Source organism: Periplaneta americana, chromosome 5, assembly GCF_040183065.1.
Source record: "Periplaneta americana isolate PAMFEO1 chromosome 5, P.americana_PAMFEO1_priV1, whole genome shotgun sequence".
Taxonomy (NCBI): domain Eukaryota; kingdom Metazoa; phylum Arthropoda; class Insecta; order Blattodea; family Blattidae; genus Periplaneta; species Periplaneta americana.
Genome location: NC_091121.1, coordinates 190,692,955 through 190,714,072, shown reverse-complemented (window position 1 = coordinate 190,714,072; position 21,118 = coordinate 190,692,955). Strand labels below are relative to the sequence as shown.

General features: G+C 35.3%; 1 protein-coding gene across 2 annotated transcripts in view; it reads left to right on the top strand.

Moving 5' to 3' along the window:
- The window catches only part of eIF5B (eukaryotic translation initiation factor 5B), a 288,622-nt gene that overhangs the window by 247,803 nt on the left and 19,701 nt on the right, over nucleotides 1-21,118 (top strand). Inside the window, exon 22 of one of the 2 annotated variants that reach the window (XR_011332334.1) lies at nucleotides 18,060-20,865. Coding sequence is in view for 1 of the 2 variants with exons in the window: in XM_069826929.1 (XP_069683030.1) it covers nucleotides 18,060-18,167 (108 nt within the window). In the remaining variant the exon portion in view is untranslated. The remainder of the gene's footprint in view (nucleotides 1-18,059; nucleotides 20,866-21,118) is intronic. The other variant, XM_069826929.1, reaches the window with a different exon arrangement.

The following is a 21,118-nucleotide window of genomic DNA, read 5'->3' as shown; positions in this document are numbered from 1 at the left end:
TTTATCATTTATGTAGCATATGTTAATATCAATATACTTACATTTTCATGTAGAAATAATTAAAATTAATTTAATTCAATTAATTTTATATTGGTATTAACTAATTAAGTTAATGTTGAATAACTCTTCTCGGGTTCTCAGCCAGGTTAGTTGGAGATTAGCTTCCAAGCTTTCGACGGCTAGCTCTGCCATCTTCTTCGTCCCTGAAGAAGATGGCAAAGCTAGCCGTCGAAAGCTTGGAAGCTAATCTCCAACTCACCTGGCTGAGAACCCGAGAAGAGTTATTCTACATCAAACGCCGGGAAAGCCTCAAGTCATACATTAAGTTAATGTTAATAGAAGAAAATTTATTATATCGTCATCTGCAAAAAGAGAAATAAAAAATTAAAGCAGAAACATCCCCGATTTTCAAAAAGTAAAGATGCAATTTTGCATGTTCTATTATTGGTGTACGACGTACAGTACGTGACCATTTCAATGTGCAAACTATTAAGAAAGTTATAAATACATGAAAAGGTTCGGTACTTTGGTCCTGTTATGAATTCGGGTGGTCCCTAGCTGGGTTGCAGGCACAGCGCCAGATTTGCAGGGAAAAGATAGCGAGAAACACCGTTCATAGTGCTTTAAATCCCTCCTTTTTGCTGAGAGTAGAGTAGGAAGTCGTTAGACGGGTAGGGTAAATAAATTTCATTAAATGTCAGTACCGGGAGAAAAAGTGAAAGGCGATTGCCATGTGTCATTTACAAACTCTGAAATTTTCAGCTAGGCCTATAGTGTGATACGCAATCGTTTGAATTTTATTTTTTCTTCTTTCTTTTTTGAAGGACCACAAGTGCAGATCTCGAGGACCACAGGTGGTCCGCGGACCATAGTTTGAGAAACGCTGGTCTAGAACAAAGAGGATATCACATTTCACTACGGACAAGTCTCCGCGTTGTCATGATTCGAACCGACGACCGCGACTGTAGCTTCCCGCAAAGTTTGAGCTTTGCCTTAATAAAATAAGTCGTCTTATTTTTCTTCTTCTTAGAGACAGGGAGAGTCTCTATACCAGGGATCGGCAGAAATGTCATCGTAGTAGAGTTGGGTCGATTGGTGAACGAATCGTTCATTCGAACAACTAATAATAAAGAATCGTAAGAATCGTTTCGTGGTATCAACGAATCGTCGTTCAAAAGAATCGTAACGAATCGTCGTTCAAAAGAATAGTAACGAATTGACATGGTATCGTAACCCACGATTCTATTTACTTGTTTGATGTAACCTGTCAGCGGACATTTCCGAACCGTGCCGAATACTCCCGAGCGAGAGTGAAATCAAAATATGTACTGCATTTATTAAGTATGGAAAATAATGAACACAAACCTGAAATGTGCATAGTTAAATAGAGATGCAATGCAAAAAATGTACTTCGTAATAAGATTCAGTTGATAAATTATAATTTAGAAACATTATCTTGGATAATTTTGTAGACTAATGGAGGTCATGGTGAATGGTTCCAGCCAATGAGAAAGAGATAATCCAATGTCTCGCCTCTTATGCCATCTATGCGAGAGATGTAGAACGTTTTTGTTCTACGCGTGGTTTGCAAAGGAAAGTGTCCTGTAAGTCGTTCGTTGACGAATCGTTGGAATCGCAGAGTAGGAAGAATCGTGAACTCGTTGACGATTCAAAAGAATAGTTGGAAACGCATACTGAGAAGAATCGTGAACGAATCGTTAGAATCGATTCGTAATGTATGATTGAATCGTTGGAATCGACTTCTGAAAAAGAATCGTGTTGCCCAACTCTACATCGTAGCAATAGTGATGTCGCAGGGACAGCGCAGTAAACTGTCTTTGCTTCACCCCCTCCCTTGCGTTCAATTCCCCTACAGGCATCTATCAGTGGCGGGTTATCTGATTACATTTACTGTAGATTGCTTCTTTCTCAAAACCTTCAACATCTGATCGGAAACGTGTGTTTGAGGAAGAATGGGGGGAACAGTATGTGTTGTGCACGTGGTGACAATGTAGACGCCTCTTGTGTCCTAAAATTTTAATCAAACATCCAGCAACATTAATTATCACGAAATCATAGATAAACAAGAACATATCCAATGTAATTACAAAGGAAAAATATACAGTAGAAAATAAGTAGAATAGTAATATGCGTTACAAGAGCGGTATGTTGAAGTTTTCGTGTTCGAGGAAAAGTTTGAAAAAGCGAAACGTAGTTGAGCTTTTTTAATTTCCGAGAATTGAAAGAAAACATACCGCTCGTGTATCGTACATTATTTTGTGCGAAGATCGTTTATTATATACCTGAAAGAGGAATTTCTAATTAGTTGCAATGAAATCTCCATCTTGGTTTCTGTTCAATGACGGCAAATTTGCAAAACAAAAATATCTATCTTCAACATTGTTGCATTAAAATGTTTTGTGTGTTTACTATACTCCAGCAGGCCGTGATATACGTCTGTCTTTTTTTTCCCCAAGTCTATAAATGCGATTGATTTTTTCACGGCTTCCTTAATGTTACTTGCCTCACGAATGCAGTAACTTTAGTGGAGTTGTAGAGTTTACTTAACTTTTGCAAATATTTAAAAACAATAATTAACAGTGCAATTTAGGTGAAATTGCAGTGGTAAGTTTCCAATTTATAATTATTACTGTATTGAACGTCTCTAAAAATAATATGTTAAAAGCCTAAAGCAGTAAAATCAATATGTCACTTGATCGGTAAGAAGAGGGAAATTGTTATCTGTGTTAGGTTGGGAATACTGAATGTGGAATTTTAGACTTTCCGCGGATTGGTTTTGTGCAGAAATCAAGCAAATACGCACGATCTCGCACAAAAATAATTTTCTTTTCGTCGGGCTGGACGGGGCGAAACAATTAAAACATAAAAAACTAAATTCAAATAACATTTCCGGTAATAAAATATAATTAAATAAGCTATGAGTCAAAGGCAGGCCTGCAGAACTCATAAGTAGGGGAAATATGACGCCAGCCTCACTCCACTTCTCTTGGGGATGATCGACTTCCGCGTAGAGTTGTTTACATTCTCCGGCCGTCAAAAGTCCATCAGTGGCGGCATGTAATTTTCAAAAAGACTTGTAATAAATTCATTGTTTTTATAATGCGTTATCTCGTGTCAAGGTTTACAATTATGCTATATTTCCTGTCGGTAGTTTCTTTGAGATTTCTTTGCACCTAACCTGCTTTAGATTTTCGAAAACTTTCCTCCTATCATCACCTAAGGAAACATAAATGTATAGCATATAAGTAATGAACCTTGAAAATCACTATTAATTTCAATTCAAAATGAACACAACGAGTGACGTCCTTAATTTAACAGTATATAAATAATCAATATACAGTTCGTAATAATGACCTTACCCGAAAATTATGCATTCCATAATTTTTAATATGGGCTTTGTTGAAATGTGGTTTAATATTGAAATGGCGAGTAGAAATGAATTGGATGGGACACAGTAAACAAACAATTCTTTCGTCTTCAACAACAAAATAATCATATTCCCATATCCTTTGGAAGTAGTATTTCTTCACGGGTTTAGATTTTGCCATGTTCCATTTCTGTTTTAACTGCAGTACACGTATTGTGTATTTATTTTTATTTATTTATTTATTTATTCATTCATTCATTTACTCATTCACTCATTTATTTATGTATTTATTTTTATGTATTTATTTGGCTGGAGTGCTTTACAATGTTGAATGACAGCATTGACATCCAGTCATATAGGTATCGCTTACTTACCAACGTACAATTTATTTATCGTCCTATTACTAGTAAGACCAGTAATACCAATTTTGTAAAAACAGGAAAAATCATAATAAATTTTTCAAATAAAGTAATTGAATCAGTCGGAGCTAAAAGGAAGTAAGTCACTTTTCACAACTTTTCAGCAAAAGCAAGAAACATTCCACTAATAACACAAATATTACATTTTTATGTTATAGAAGACAAAAGAATATTTAAAGTTGTAGGTCCTTCATCCACCGTTCGATGCGCATGACATCCGTTGTTCAATTTTTTGCATAAACCAAAACAGCATATTTTGACTTAGTTTCTTTTAGCTCCGACCGATTCAATTGGTTTGTTGCCTGCATGCAGCATTTCGGACTTATTTCATTTTAGTAGAATACAGAGCACGGAAAGACAAGTCGGGGACTGTACTTAACTTATTTTACACAAAACGTGGATTTAATCGTCTTTACTAGTAATAGGACGATATATACATAGGTAGACCTTCTTACATTATTTGCACACATACATTTTAAAATTTATTTTACATGTCTTTTAATTTAATTATTTCCCTCATTCATTTTTCTCTTACTTTCTAAAGGTATGTTCCTAAGGATTTTATTATCTGTTCATTTGTAATTCTTGATAGCGTATTGTATACCTGCCGCCGCGAGAATGAATGTTGATGCAGCCGATCGTAACTAGAACGCCATGACCGCACTGGTAGAAAAGGTGGGTGGGTTAAGAAAGGGAAGTAAAGCAGTCGCTCTGAGGAGCTACAGTTCTGCAGGTCTGGTCAAAGGGAACTCCATGCAAGTTAAGTTATGGTTTTGGAAATCGCAAAATCTTTGAAGTGCTATAATGAAGGACAGTTCATTAAAACATGTCTGAGTAAAGTTCTTGACATTATTTGTTTCGAATAATTTGATGTTTTAACAGTATGAAATTATCCACACGGACAATACAAAGGAGGATAAGGGATATTGAAACACTAGCTGAACGAAAAATAAAATCAAAGATGCGTAAACTGTGGTCTGATCTCACGGTTTAGGTGGAAACAGAGATATTGCTACATAGAACTGGTAATGTTCACCCGCGAAGTTGCGAAGGATCTCTCTGTATAAGAATATTTGCTCAATGTCATTGCACTTAAAGGAAATACAACAGGAAAGGAGTTATTCCAAGCATGAAGAAAATATAAGCCTAGAAGAAATGAATCTGAACATAAAGCAACTTGTGTCTGTAGTAACATGTGGGACTAGAAATGCGACTTTAAGGCCCAATTGTATAAAACTCCCTGACTAAAGATCAACTTTGATCGAAGATCGGAAACTGAACCGAGTTCAGAAACTTCTATTGTATAAAACGTTTCTGCGATCAAATTACCTAGGTTCAAATGTAATCTAAGTTCACGTGAAAAGGACTTGGCAACATCGCATAAACAGGTGAAGTATATGATGCGCGGGCCATGTTGTACAGGTTTGTTCAGTGTTGCCAATTTAGCGACTTCAACTCTTTTTCAACGACAATTTCTTTTAACTTTTATATTGCTTAAATAGGGATTTAGCGACCTTTTTAGCACCTCATAGTGACAAAATTTAATCTTTCTCTGTTGATAATAAGAAATGTAGCGACTTTCCAACTACTTTTTGGCGACTTTCCGCACACTCTGTTGGAGGCACTGGTTTGTTTTGTGCATTGTAAATAATGGCGGACAATAAGAAGAAGATTGACCGTTCTCCAAATTGTTACGTTATGGTGTTTGATACTGCTAAACATAATAAAGCTTTATGAAACGACAATTTTCGTTTAGTAATACAGTGAATTGAAAATTTATGAATATATCTACATTTTGCATTTTTGGCTGTGATGTCTGTACTTGGCTCTTTTTGATTTGTTTTTATTTGGTGTTTTTCATTTATATCTGTATCTGTCTTTTTTATTTAGGTGGTATCTATTTTTTTTAATTTGTAATTACACTTGTATCTGTTTTACCTCTTTTTCGTGTTGTATGCAATTTTTTTTATCTGTACTGTCTATTGTAATTGTGGCTTTGCCCTGTTATGGACATAAATAGATAAATAAATAAATAAATGTCCATGAATAATTAGGCCTAATGGTTGTTATAAACATAATATAATTATAGGTTATGTTATTTGATACTGCTGAACACGATAAAGCCTTATAAAATATAAGAATGTTTGTATATTGAGGCAAGAAATTGAAAAAAAAATATATATATATCTACCATATATATTAATAATAATGCTTATTATTCTTTTTGCACAATCTGCCACTCGTATACTTCAAACAGAAAAGAAATAACTGAACTTGGATCATCTAACTTAATGGGAGAAATTTCTTCAAAGTTCATTTTAGTTTAAGACAAATTAATCTCAGATTAGACTTTATACAACACAAAATTTCAAGTTCAGCTAGAACGAGGATCAATTTAACCTCTGATCTAAGATTAAATGGTTTATACAATCGGCCCTAAGTAGTCTACTAGGTGGATTAACGTGTTATTAAGAGAGCTGAAAATAAGTGAGGATATAAAATGTTGTCATTGTACAGGGACATCACTTTATTTTTACCAACATTTTTAACATTAACCTGGCTATACTCGGAAACACTGTTGCCCCCTTCCATTACAGGAGTTTGATGTTGCTAGTGCAATATGTAAACAAATCATTTTACTAGCTATAGGAGGAGAGAAAAGTAGTGTATCCATTTATGTTGTAGGGAAATACGATATTACGATTTTCAATTTGATCATCACTTTTATGCAATTTATCAAAATACAGTGGAGTAGTAACATTTTTTTTTTTTTCAAAAACTCAACTTTTCAGGCGGCTATGTTCGTTATGTAATGTCTACTTTATTTAGCATATTAATAATTGGTGTTAACATACAATGTAGAGAGTGCATTTAAATTGAGGGCTCATAAGTAAAGGGCTGTAAGTGCACTTAAGTTACTTTTGAGAAAATGGGGTTTAAATATTTAAGCTTTCGTAAAATCGGTGAAATTTTTATTTAAATTTTAATGTGTGATGAGATTAAAATATCCCTTTGCCACTAAAATTTTAGATACTTTAGCTTACACTGGATGCACTTAACTCATGTTATTACAAATGTCACTAGCATTCCTTTGCTTCTAGCCACCTCAATTCAAAATAAGCTAATCTGAATTTTTAAACAAGTTGCTGAAAATGGTTGCCGTTCATTACAATGCAGGCTTCAATTCTTTACGCATATTATTAAAAACATTTTGAAGCATATTCTCTGAAATTGAATTTATCGTTTCTTGAATATAATTTTTTAGTACGATATTATTAATATAGGTTCTTTCTTCTATAGAAAACGCAACCATATTTCTGAAACACACTATACACTGCAGTGTTTACTTCAGTGCTTGAAGACTTCGAATGCAACAGCGGCCGTAAGTTTGTGTGTCTGACGGGAGCAAGGACATTAGTGAAGGGGTGGGAGTGAAGTACATTTAGAAATGCAGGTACAATAAAAATGCAAGTAAAAATAAAATGATGTCCCTGTATAACACCTCAGACTGGTTTAGATTAAAAAATGCTCTCCATAGAAAAATATGTGTAGTCCTATCATAGGTCGCCTGCTGCTACCCTACACAGCTGCTACGTTTGACTCTACACTTAGTATATTTCCGAACAATTGTTTTCTGAACGAAAGTTTGTAAAATCTAAACAAAGATCGTGACTAGTAGCCGAAAATTCGCTCCGACGCCGGGGATCGAACCCGGGTCCTTGGTTCTACTTACCAAGTGCTTTAACCACTGAGAATTTCACTAGAGAAGGGGGATTCGATCCGGTACTGTGGATTTAACTTCGGCGAAGCTTCAGGGTTAGAGCATTTGGTACATAGAACCAAGGACCTGGGTTCGATCCTCGGCGCCGAAGCGAATTTTGCTTCTCTAATAATCATTGTTACCATAACATCAATTCTGTAGGACCAGAATTTAATCTTTACGTAGATTCTTCGCCCAACAGTGTATATACTGTTGAATCCCGGCCATTAAAGTCACTCATTTGAGTACGCTCCTCATATATTGGTAGTTGACTTAATATAATATGTCAACACATATGCCCAGGCCTGCAGAACTCGCAAAGTAGGGGAACTATGACGTCCTCACTCCACTTCTATTGGGGAAGATCGACTTCCGCCCCGAGAATGAATGTTGATGCAGCCGAGCTTAACTAGAACGCCGTGACCGCACAGGTAGAAAAAGTGGGTGGGGTAAAAGAGGGGAGGAAAGCAGTCGCTCTCAAGAACTACAGTTCTGCAGGCCTGCATATGCCGAACTTGGAGTCAAGGCCACCGGCGTAGCTCGGTCAGTTAAGGCGCTTGCCTGCCGATCCGGAGTTGCCCTCGGGCGCTGGTTCGATTCTCGCTTGGGTTGATTATCTGGTTGGGTTTTTCCGAGGTTTTCCTTAACCGTAAGGGAAATTTCAGGTAATCTATTGCGAATCCTCGGCTTCATCTCGCCAAATATCTCGCTATCACCAATCCCATCGACGCTAAATAACCTCGCAGTTGATACAGCGTCGTTAAATAACCAAGTAAAAAAAAATATGGAGTCAGGACACAAAGGGAAAAACACTAGAGGAGGGGGATTCGATCCGGTGCTGTGGATTGAACTTCGGCGTAGCTCAGTGGTTAGAGCAGTTGGTACGTAGAACCAAGGACCTGGGTTCGATCTCCGGCGCCGGAGCGAAGTTTACTTCTCTAATCAGTATTTCTTATATTTTACTCAAATTCAAATTTAAATCATTATATTGAAACCAACAGGTAGCCACTTGCAGTGAAGTATTCATTGATGTTTTAAGAGTTTTGAGACTGTTACTACAGCAAAGAAGTGTAGTATCATCTGCAAACGGGATACTAGTACCATTAATATTTGAAGGTAAATTATTAATCACAAGTAGAAATAATAAAGGACCCAATACAGAGCCCTGCGGAACTCCACTTTCAAGATTTAAAGATTTAGAATATTTCCCATTTATAAAACTATATGAACGGTGAGTTAGATAGCTTGAAAATAAATTTAATTCAAGATTTGTACTTACAAACAAAAGACTTTTAAGGAACCCGAAGTTTCATCGCCGCCCTCACATAATCCCGCCATCGGTCCCTATCCTGTGCAAGATTAATCCATTCTCTATCATCATATCCCATATCCCCAAAATCCATTTTAATATTATCTTCCCATCTACGTCTCGGCCTCCCCAAAGGTCTTTTTCCCTCCGGCCTCCCAACTAACACACTATATGCATTTCTGGATTCGCCCATACGTGCTACATGCCCTGCCCATCTCAAACGTCTGGATTTAATGTTCCTAATTATGTCAGGTGAAGAATACAATGCGTGCAGTCTGTGTTTTGTAACTTTCTCCATTCTCCTGTAACTTCATCCCTCTTAGCCCGAAATGTTTTCCTAAGCTCCTTATTCTCAAATACCCTTAACCTCTGTTCCTCTCTCAAAATGAGAGTCTAAGTTTCACAACCATAAAGAACAACCGGTAATATAACTGTTTTATAAATTCTTTCAGATTTTTTGACAGCAGACTGTATGAAAAAATCTTCTCAACCGAATAATAACAGGCATTTCCCATATTTATTCTGCGTTTAATTTCCTCCCGAGTGGCATTTATATTTGTTACTGTTGCTCCAAGGTATTTGAATTTTTCCACCTATTCAAACGATAAATTTCCAATTTTTATATTTACATTTCGTACAATATTCTGGTCACGAGACATAATCATATACTTTGTCTTTTCGGGATTTGCTTCCAAATCTATCGCTTTACATGCTTCAAGTAAAATTTCCGTATTTTCCCTAATCGTTTGTGGATTTTCTCCTAACATATTCACGTTATCCGCATAGACAAGAAGCTGATGTAACCTGTTCAATTCCAAACCTTGTCTGTTATCCTGAACATTCCTAATAGCATATTCTAGAGCGAAGTTAAAAAGTAAAGGTGATAGTCCATCTCCTTGCTTTAGCCCGCAGTGAATTGGAAACGCATCTGATAGAAACTGACCTATACGAACTCTGCTGTACGTTTCACTGAGACACATTTTAATTAATGGAACTAGTTTCTTGGGAATACCAAATTCAATAAGAATATCATATAAAACATCTCTCTTAACCGAGTCCTATGCCTTTTTGAAATCTATGAATAACTGATGCACTGTGCCCTTATACTCCCATTTTTTCTCCATTATCTGTCGAATACAAAATATCTGGTCAATAGTTGATCTATTACGCCTAAAACCATACTGATGATCTCCAATATTTTCATCTACATATGGAGTTAATCTTCTGAAAAGAATATTGGACAAAATTTTGTACGACGTCAACAAAACTGATATTTCTCGAAAGTTACTACAGTTAGTCTTGTCCCCCTTCTTAAAGATAGGTACGAATAATAATAATAATAATAATAATAATAATAATAATAATAATAATAATAATAATAATAGTAGTAGTTCATACTTATTAAACCCGATACTAGAGACGATTGCGAGACTTCTATGACAGCATCGGTCTTGCGCGTAAGACAACATAGAATTTAGCTCTGAAAATCGCCATTCACACCTTAAGCGGAATTAATACTCATAGATGACTGTGGCTTTCGCACAGCTGTGAGACTGCCCTTAACCACTATTTACATCAAGGTCGGCATTTTCTGTACAAATAGTGGTTGCGAAATAACGGAGGAATCGCACTTGACATGTTGTCTGCGAAGATCGTAAAAGATACTGGGGATAAGATTTCATTCATGTAGACAACCATTGAGCGGGCGGGCGGCAGTATCGATCTGGCACGTGCTACGCTGTCCCATTCATACGTTCAGTTCGTGCATTATAACTGCACGCCTAACCTTGAAACAGACTGCTTTACATGTTTTAATGCTCGACCTTCTCACTTCGCAAGGTCAGACGGCATGTTCGTGTGCGAAATGCGGAAAATGACAATACAGCTTCGGCATATAAATACGACGAATGTTTAGCCACTTGTATTTCGGTTTCCTGCTCTATTATTCTTGCATTGTTACTCAGGATTACGGAGATTTTAAGTAGCCTACTGTATTACTGTGTTAAAAGAAAACTTATTCGGGTATACAAGTGGGGTTGTCTGTAAATAGAAGTTATGTACAGTGAGTAACAAAAATATTCGGACATCCGTCAACTAACAATTCAGTGACATATATTTACATATAAATATATAAAAATAAGCTTTTCTTATTTTTTCCCTAAAAGTATCCCATTTCTTATTAGTACATTATGCAACGAGCCTATAATGATAGTAATTAAGAAGCGAGTATGGATGTTTATGAAACGAGCGCAAGCGAGTTTCATAATTTTCATACGAGCTTCTTAATTGCCATTATAGGCGAGTTTCATACGACTTTTTATGCTGGACCATATTTATAACTTGAAATTATTCAGATGTATACATTTTATTTGTATCTGACAAGATCGGAAGTGACCTTGTTCTAGGTCGTGAATTGTGAGATGTGCGCAGACGCGAAAGTATTGATTTTTTCCGACGAACAATAATGTCATTGACCTTGATGTAATCCCGTTAAACTTGGTATAACCTTGATTATTGAATTCGACATTGAAAAACGAGATGACAAATTGAATTTATTTGAATATTATTTACAATTAACGCTAATTATTATAGTAACAGAACATAACCTTCTGCCACAGTATTGGGTTTCCAGCCTCCGTGACTTTTCGCTAATTCTCTTTCGATTGCATATCCGAGAATAATCGATACTTGCGGTTTTATAACGGTACAAAGCTTACTTGTCATTGGCTGAACACCTGTAAGCTGAGTTGTCATTGGCTGAAAACACCTGTACTTTAATGAGTAGGTGTACTTTAATGACATGCATTAAAGGACTGCTACAGGTGTATAATTACTACATTTCGGCATGGTCGAGCATAAAAACATTTTCAACACAACAATTCCAATTAACTTAATTTTCTTCTAATTATTAAAACATAAAGGAAAATATTTTATTTCTAATACTAACAAAAATATTCGGACACTTTTTGAAAACAAAGAATACTATTCCAGTTCGTCATTATTAGTACCTTGTAGGACCACCCTTCTGTTTAATAACCTCTTTCAGTCGGCGTGGCATGCTATGTACTAATTTTTTTGTTATGTCTATAGGAATTTCCACCCATTCTTCTTGAAGTCTTACTTTTAGCTCTTCTTTAGAAGATATGGGCCTTGATCCAATCCTCCTGTCAAGTTCTTCCCATAAATATTCAATATGGTTCAAATCCGGCCATTGTGGAGGAGAATGAAGCACTTTAGGACATTTGTAGAGCAGAAATTCTTGTGCAATATAGGAGTTATGCTTGGGATCGTTGTTCTGGTAAAACATAAACTCCTTTTCAGTTCCAAGCTTTTCTGCACTTTTCATTAAATTATGTTGCAGGAGGTGTAGATAGTCTTCTTTCTTCAAGATATCCTCGATGAACACCAATTTACCAACCCCAGAAGCTGACATCCACCCCAATATCATTACATTTCCTCTACCGTGTTTAACAGTAGCTCGCAAATTCTTGGTCTTCATTTCCTCCTTAGGCTTTCTCCAGACCATTTGTCTACCATCGCTGCCAAAACATTGAATTTGCTCTCATCAGAAAAAAAGAGCCCTTTTCCACCAATCTTCGCCTTTATTTTCATATTCCTTAGCAAACTGAAGTCGTTTATGTATTGCCCTCTTGTTTGGGCATGCACTTTTTTACCCGTAGCCGATTCAATTTCAGAAGCTAACTTCGGGGCACTTATACGAGGGTTCTTTTTAATCTGTCTGATAATAAGAGATTCTTCTCTATCTGTGAGGACTTCTCGGCGACCTGTTTGCTTTCTCAGCTCTATTCTGTCCTCGTTTTTATATCTGAGAATTATGTCAGACACTGTACTTCTCTTCATCTGAATCAAATCTGCAATGTTTCGAATGGGTTTTCCCTTTTTCATGATGGAATATCACTAACTGCCTCTGATTAAATGTTGTTTGCTTACCTTTACGCCCCATTTTGTGTTCCGTCTTGCTGAAGCGACAGCACAAGTAAGACTAAGTATTCTCGCATATTATTGAAACTCGGTACGTCCACCTACTTTGTAATGTAAGTGATCAACAGGGGTGTACAGAATAGGACCAACAGGACTGTCCGAATATTTTTGTTACGCAGTAAATTGTACATTTGTTTATTTTTATATAAATATATTAACATACCATTTCATTAGCAAGCTCTTTTCATGTCCATATTATGCAAATTGGTTTATTTGACGTAACCGCAAGCGTAATTTCTGCGTTTTTGCAAACATGTTTAGTAACATGCACATAAACATTTGGAATATTAAGTGTCCGAATAATTCTATTATTCACTATAGCTATATCATAAATTTTCTTGACATTTGATGTTCGAAGTAGAAATAGGATTACTGGAATCAAACTTGAAGAAAGTTTTGAGTCTTCCATGCGGATGTTCCCTGAACCAAAAGATCCTATTTTAATTATTTGCATATAATAACAATTAAGAAACATGTTAAAGGAATTATCGTTGCACCAAATGAGTGCTCTCTGAACTAAAATGGTCGTATTTTAATTATTTAAATAAAATTTCAATTAAGAAATACGTTAAACGTATTAAATACGAAAAACCATATGATTCCTCTTTAAACTTCATAACAGGCCAAATACATTTCCATTAGTGCGAGCATTGGTCTCAATGATTTGTCACTCCATTCAGTGGTGGAAAAATTATTTGAGAACATATGTACTGCACTAGATTATATGTATTGACTTTTGCATTAAAACAATTTGTAGGGCTGGGTTTTCATTATGTTGTTTCAAGGTTCAGAATTTTATAATTTGAAACATAAGACCTACACAACAATTTTAGTCACAATTTTATCAACAGTAATCTCACTAGACGTGTTGATTTATCTACAGAAAATCAAAACTCGAGTGGGATTTAATTGACTATTACACGATTAGGAGAAAGTATATAAAGATTAGAAGTAACGAAGTACTCCAATACAATAAAATATTAATTGACTTACGAAAATACAACTGTCTTCAAATGTATTATTGTACCATCTCAACATTACAAATATTACGCTAGATGCATGCTAGATGGCAGTAGTTAGCAATGCCTTCGAGAAGTTCTCGATCTATTATACACGATGGCAATGTTACTAGTCAAGAAGACTGTTGATTCAGTTTCATTTTTATTAAAATGCAACATTCCACTTCAATTATCCGAATCCCAGTAATCAACGTCACTTGACAGATGATATTCAATAAATCTTGATATTAAACAATCTCTGATACGTGACTATCCATAATATCATATAGCAGAAGCTATAACATAACCTAACTAATATACACAAGTGTTAGAAAAGTTTTAATTAACGACGATGACATAAAAAATAAACATGAATAATTTTAAAAGGAATAATTATTGAATGTACAATTTTCAAATTTGAATGTGGTTGGTTGATGTTATATTGGACGTGTGCGTAGTAGAAGTGGAACTCGTTGATTTAGGCCTACATGGTGTATTCAACTTATTCAGAATTTCCGAATGAATAATTTTAAAAGGAATAATTATTGAGTGTACAATTTTCAAATTTGAATGTGGTTGGTAGTTCAATTGATGTTATATTGGACGTGTGCGTAATAGAAGTGGAACTCGTTGATTTAGGCCTACATGGTGTATTCAACTTATTCAGGATTTCCGAATGGTGCTCTTCATTTATTTGTAAATCGGATTTCAGAAGATGCATAGGTATGATCAGTGTTTTTATTAATTCTTGTTCTTGAATGCCAATGCGAGTCATATTTGAAACTGCTGTGCATCGACTGGAGTGGTTTGTAATTATATATATATATATATATATATATATATATATATATATATATATATATATTTTTTTTTTGACGTCCAGACCAGCGCAGTTTCAAATGTTGGCAAACAAAGAAACAAATGCTAGGGACGCGATAAAATTAAACAAATGCTAGGGACGCGATAAAATTGTGCATTAAGCAGCCATGATTGGTTGAAATACGTCCTTTCGTACCGTTTTATTGGTCAAAAGTAGTATGACGTAGTAAGAGTGTAATAGTCATAAATAATTTTAATATCTGTACTCATTAAAATTTTAGATTGTTATTTATCATTGAGTTAATCATGTAATAGTAATATGCGTTACGGTCCACACCTGTGGAGTAACAGTCAGCGCGTCTGGCTGCGAAACCAGGTGGCCCGGGTTCGATTCCCGGTCGGGGCAAGTTACCTGGTTGAGGTTTTTTCCGGGGTTTTCCCTCAACCCAATATGAGCAAATGCTGGGTAACTTTCGGTGTTGGACCCCGGACTCATTTCACCGGCATTATCACCTTCATCTCGTTCAGACGCTAAATAACCGTAGATGTTGATAAAGCGTCGTAAAATAACCTAATAAAATAAAAATATGCGTTACAAGAGCGGTATGTTGAAGTTTTCATGTTCGAGGAAAAGTTTGAAAAAGCGAAACGTAGTTGAGCTTTTTTAATTTCCGAGAATTGAAAGAAAACATACCGCTCGTGTATCGTACATTATTTTGTGCGAAGATCGTTTATTACATACCTGAAAGAGGAATTACTAATTAGTTGCAATGAAATCTCCATCTTGGTTTCTGTTCAATGACGCCAAATTTGCGAAACAAAAATATCTATCTTCAACATTGTTGCTTTGAAATGTTTTCTGTGTTTACTATACTCCAGCAGGCCGTGATATACGTCTGTCTTCCCCCCCCCCCAGTCTATAAATGCGAACTTAAAACAAACGGTAAGGTTATGTAATGATTTAGATTTTACTTAATTTTTACAAATATTTAAAAACAATAATTAACAGTGCAATTTAGGTGAAATTGCAGTGGTAAGTTTCCAATTTATTATAATTATTACTATATTGAACGTCTCTAAAAATAATATGTTAAAAGCCTAAAGCAGTAAAATCAATATGTCACTTAAGTGGTAAGAAGAGGGAAATTGTTATGAGTGCTAGGTTGGGAATACTGAATGAGGAATTTTAGACTTTCCGCGGATTGGTTTTGTGCAGAAACCAAGCAAATACGCACGATCTCGCACAAATATTTTATTATTATATACAAGATTGTAAATTTTAATTATCTGGTACGCACTCTATAGCAAAGATATGAAAAATTGTATAAGATATTGTAAGTTTAATGCCTGATGATGTCCAAGGGCGAAAACGTTTGCATTTCAATTTTATAATATACAATGATCATTTACATCTGCAAGTGTTATTGATTTTAAACTGTGATATGTCAATTAGACTGAACTCTAAATAAAATAGTATTATATTATATTACATTACATTGACTATCGGAATATATCTATCATCATGCTTTCTAAGATAATTTGAATAATATTTAAATGTCATTTTCTTTTAATTTTTATGTCATTTTTCCATTACTTTAAGGGCATTTTAATGATCATTTTAAGTAGAATTTTAGGTCATCAACATCTGCCCCCTAGTTATGACCGGCCAAGCTATCTAAACACAACAGTACGTGTCTGTAACGGAAATTAATTCGAAATACAAAAAGCCTGAAATCCCATAAGGGCAACGGCCTCCTACAGGAGAGTGTAGGGTGAGCTGAAGGTCTGCTACACTTGGGAGCCAGTCCAAGAGAGCTTACACTATACACTTACAAACTAAACACATAAACAAATTATACCAACTAAACACGGAAAACTATACAGACTAAACACATAAACAAATTATACCAACTAAACACGGAAAACTGTACAGACTAAACACATAAACAAATTATACCAACTAAACACGGAAAACTATACAGACTAAACACATAAACAAATTATACCAACTAAACACGGAAAACTATACAGACTAAACACATAAACAAATTATACCAACTAAACACGGAAAACTATACAGACTAAACACATAAACAAATTATACCAACTAAACACGGAAAACTATACAGACTAAACACATAAACAAATTATACCAACTAAACACGGAAAACTATACAGACTAAACACATAAACAAATTATACCAACTAAACACGGAAAACTATACAGACTAAACACATAAACAAATTATACCAACTAAACACGGAAAACTATACAGACTAAACACATAAACAAATTATACCAACTAAACATCCACAAAAATAATATATGCAAACTAAACACATACATTATAATCTGAACACAACTGTCCACACTGAACACACGATAAAAAACAAAAAAAAAAAAAGAAAAAATTACACAAACTGAACACCCATAGTCTTAACTCACACACAAACTAAATACACAAAAACCTATACCTATTGCACACATAAATTGTACAGCCTAAACACACAAACTATCTAAACTACACGCACAAGAACGATACAACTGAACACAAAAATTATACTAACTAAATACAGGAACTAAACCAACTATACACGGAATCAAACTATCCAACTAAAACACACAAAACCATACAACTGAACACAAAAATTATACTAACTAAATACAGGAACTATACCAACTATACACGGAATCAAACTATCCAACTAAAACACACAAAACCTTACAAATGAACACAAAAATTATACTAACTAAATACAGGAACTATACCAACTATACACGGAATCAAACTATCCAACTAAAACACACAAAACCATACAAATGAACACAAAAATTATACTAACTAAATACAGGAACTAAACCAACTATACACGGAATCAAACTATCCAAACTAAAACACACAAAACCATACAACTGAACACAAAAATTATACTAACTAAATACATGAACTATACCAACTATACACGGAATCAAACTATCCAAACTAAAACACACAAAACCATACAACTGAACACAAAAATTATACTAACTAAATACATGAAATATACCAACTATACACGGAATCAAGCTAACCAAACTGACACACACAAAAATAACTATATAAACAATACACAACTATACACAGTTTACATAGTGTTCATAATTTCTTCCAGTCTTTTCCAGGCCTGCCTGTCCCTCGCTGTTCTCGTCCACTGCGCTCCAGTCTCTCTCCGGAACACGTCCGACCACCTTCTCCTTGGACGTCTCCTGCTTCTTTTTCCAATGCGTGGGTCCCACATGGTAGCGGTGATAAAAAGTCGTGTATGAAATTAAGGCGTATTGAAGTCCTTAAAATAACGTGAAATGTTATTTTTGTTGTTTCAGATAAGTCGACAGTCAATAGACGCCTGCAAGGATTACTTCCGTGATGATTTGGTCAAAACAGACTGGCAGCTCATGGTGGAGCTGAAGAAATTGTTCCAGATTTTGTAGCATCTGCCTCTAATAGGTATGTCCAAACAATTCAGCATCGACTGCTGCCCTGTACTTCAAGATATGCTCAACATGTGATACCCACGTGTACTGTAACATTCTTCAGATGGGAATCGGGAAACGTTGTATGCTTACAGTTCCAAATCACTTATAGATTGGGTTTATTAAGAACCTTTATGGATATGACATTCATATTGAAACTCTTAATTGGCAGTTGGATTTCTATGACGTTTCAGATGCTTAATTGGTGAAGTAGTAAGATGTATTTAAACTAAATACCGTTTTCCATGTATCTCTAAAAGAGTGATAAATATTGTCACTAACAATTTGAGCTGTTGTAGACGTCAACAGTTTTTTTTCCTTGAACGAACTGGAGGAAACCTGATGGAAATAGATATTGTTGTGAGATATGTTTATTTTTGTGAACTGTAGTTAAAGAAATTTATTGCTTTGTGCGATCAGAGTGGTGTTACATTACAATGTTTAGCTTTTTTAAAAAATAAGAATAGATACAAATAAATTGTTCGAATGTGGTTATGAAGGAAAAGTATTTTAACTTTTTTTTATTCTTCCTTTTCTTCTGACAATATATTCTATGCTTTAAACCTGCTCTTGTTTCAGTCTTTTTTATCTTCTTTAAACTTATAGAGTAATTGATCTACAGAGCGTTCCGGCGATAAGTACCGGTTTATTCTTTGGCCGCTGAGCGGCACAGTGCTTGAGCGACCGCCAGCAACCGGCCTCTTAAACTCCCTGCGATTCACCGAATTAAAACTTACCTGCATGTTCTAAGGTAAATGCATGCTATTTCGCCACTGCCTGATTTAGACCAAATTAACATAAACACTGACAGATGACAGACGTCCTTAATTCATCAACCAACAAAAGTCGTGTTTCGAGCTGTATTGTATTGTAGGCTATTTATTAACATTCCATGGTAACCATACATTCATAGAATATGGAACAAGTCAAAAAACTTAATACTATTATATAGTCTTAATTTATAGTCAAAGTCTAGATGAAATATATACAGACGAGATTTACGGTCTTACTAATAAAAACTCTATATACAGACGTTTAACTGTCTTATACTTACACAATGTGTAGCTCGTTTATAAGTCGTGTGTAAATTCCTTACTAATAATCACTACATACGTCGTGTATAACAGTATAACTGTTACACAGCTACGTCATAGTTTCGTCATTACTTCGTTACGAAAGGTAATAGAATATCTGAGGTTCTCTATTGCATCCGGTAGGGCGCTCTAGTGTGGCATGTTAAATATCGATAGTACAACTGGCTCTAATCGATTACCACACTACATTTTGGTCAAAGAGTACAAGCTACAGCAATATTATTCTAATAATTCTATGATCTTTGGTTTGTTCTTCTGTGGTTACAAGGTAACCATCACATAAAATGACAGTCGATACGAACAGCTGTTAGAGGGGCGGCTATTTTTTCGCTATATACAACGCTTAAACAAGGGGTTTCGTGTATATAACTACTGCAAAGCAATTCCCATTGTATAGTTATAGCCTGTTTATACGTCCATAGCTTATTCATGGTTTATTGGTAACGTTTTCTGTCTCAACTCTCCATAAGTCTCGTATAAAAACTATACACTGTTTATTAGTAAGACTGTTACAATATAGTCTGCTAGTACAACACATAGTTTTAGTATAAATTTCATGAAGTGTTATTGAGTGTCATGAATTGACCTACAGAATAGAAGGCGTGAGAAATGAGGTACTTCTTTAATTTGGCCCTAAATAATTTTATGTTTTGAGTTTCATTTTTTATATCGATAGGGAGGCTATTAAAAATTTTTACTGCCATATAACGCACACCTTTTTGATATCACGATAGACTTGCCGATGGAGTATGAAAGTCATTTTTTTGACGTGTATTTATGCTATGAACCGTTGAATTAGTTACAAAGTTTTCACGATTACATACAAGGAAGATTATTAATGAGAAGATATACTGACAAGCCATGGGCGTTATTTGTAGTTTTTTGAAAATAGTCCTACACGATTCCCTAGATTTGGCACCTACTATTATTCTAATTACTCTTTTTTTGTAATAGAAATATACTGTTACTATCTGTGGAATTTCCCCAGAATATTATTCCAAAACTCATTACCGAGTGGAAGTATGCGAAGTATATTGTTTTTAAGGTATTGATATTTACTACCTTTTGCATAGATCTAATAGCAAAACAAGCTGAATTTAGTTTGGGGGTAATTTCTTTAATATATTTTTTTCCAATTTAACACATTATCGATTTTTAAGCCAAGAAATTTGGTTGTTGTTTCTAATAGGGATCTATTGTTAATTACTGCGCTAGAATAATGTCTCCACCACCCGGAAGTGGCGAGTGTTAAAGAGGGATTTCATTTGTGTTGTGCTAAGAAGGCAATCTAATTTTACTCCAGTAAGTATCTGTGCACTATGTTGTAATCAGTTTACTATATACGAAGTGCTATATGCCATTTAAAATCTTATTTTATTCACTTTACCGTAATGTAAGGTATTTTGTCTAATCTTAACTCTTAATGATATTATTTGATAATTTGTAGAACTCTACAGCTGTTTACAAATTCGCCACGTGGTGGCGTAATTACAGACCACGTGGCGAAATTGCACACCATTTTTATAAACATCTTACTATTTACTATGCTTAAGAAGAAGAAGGTCCCGCGCCGTGGCGTCGTGGTCTAAGGCATCCTGACTAGGACTCGCGTTACGGAATGCGCGCTGGTTCTAGTCCTCATGGGGGAAGAAATTTTCTCATGAAATTTCGGCCAGTGTATGGGACCGGTGCCCACCCAGCATCGTGATGCACTTGGGGAGCTACGACAGGTAGCGAAATCCGGCTGCGAATGCCAGCGATAACGGCTGGGGGGATCATCGTGCTAACCACACGATACCTCCATTCTGGTTGGAT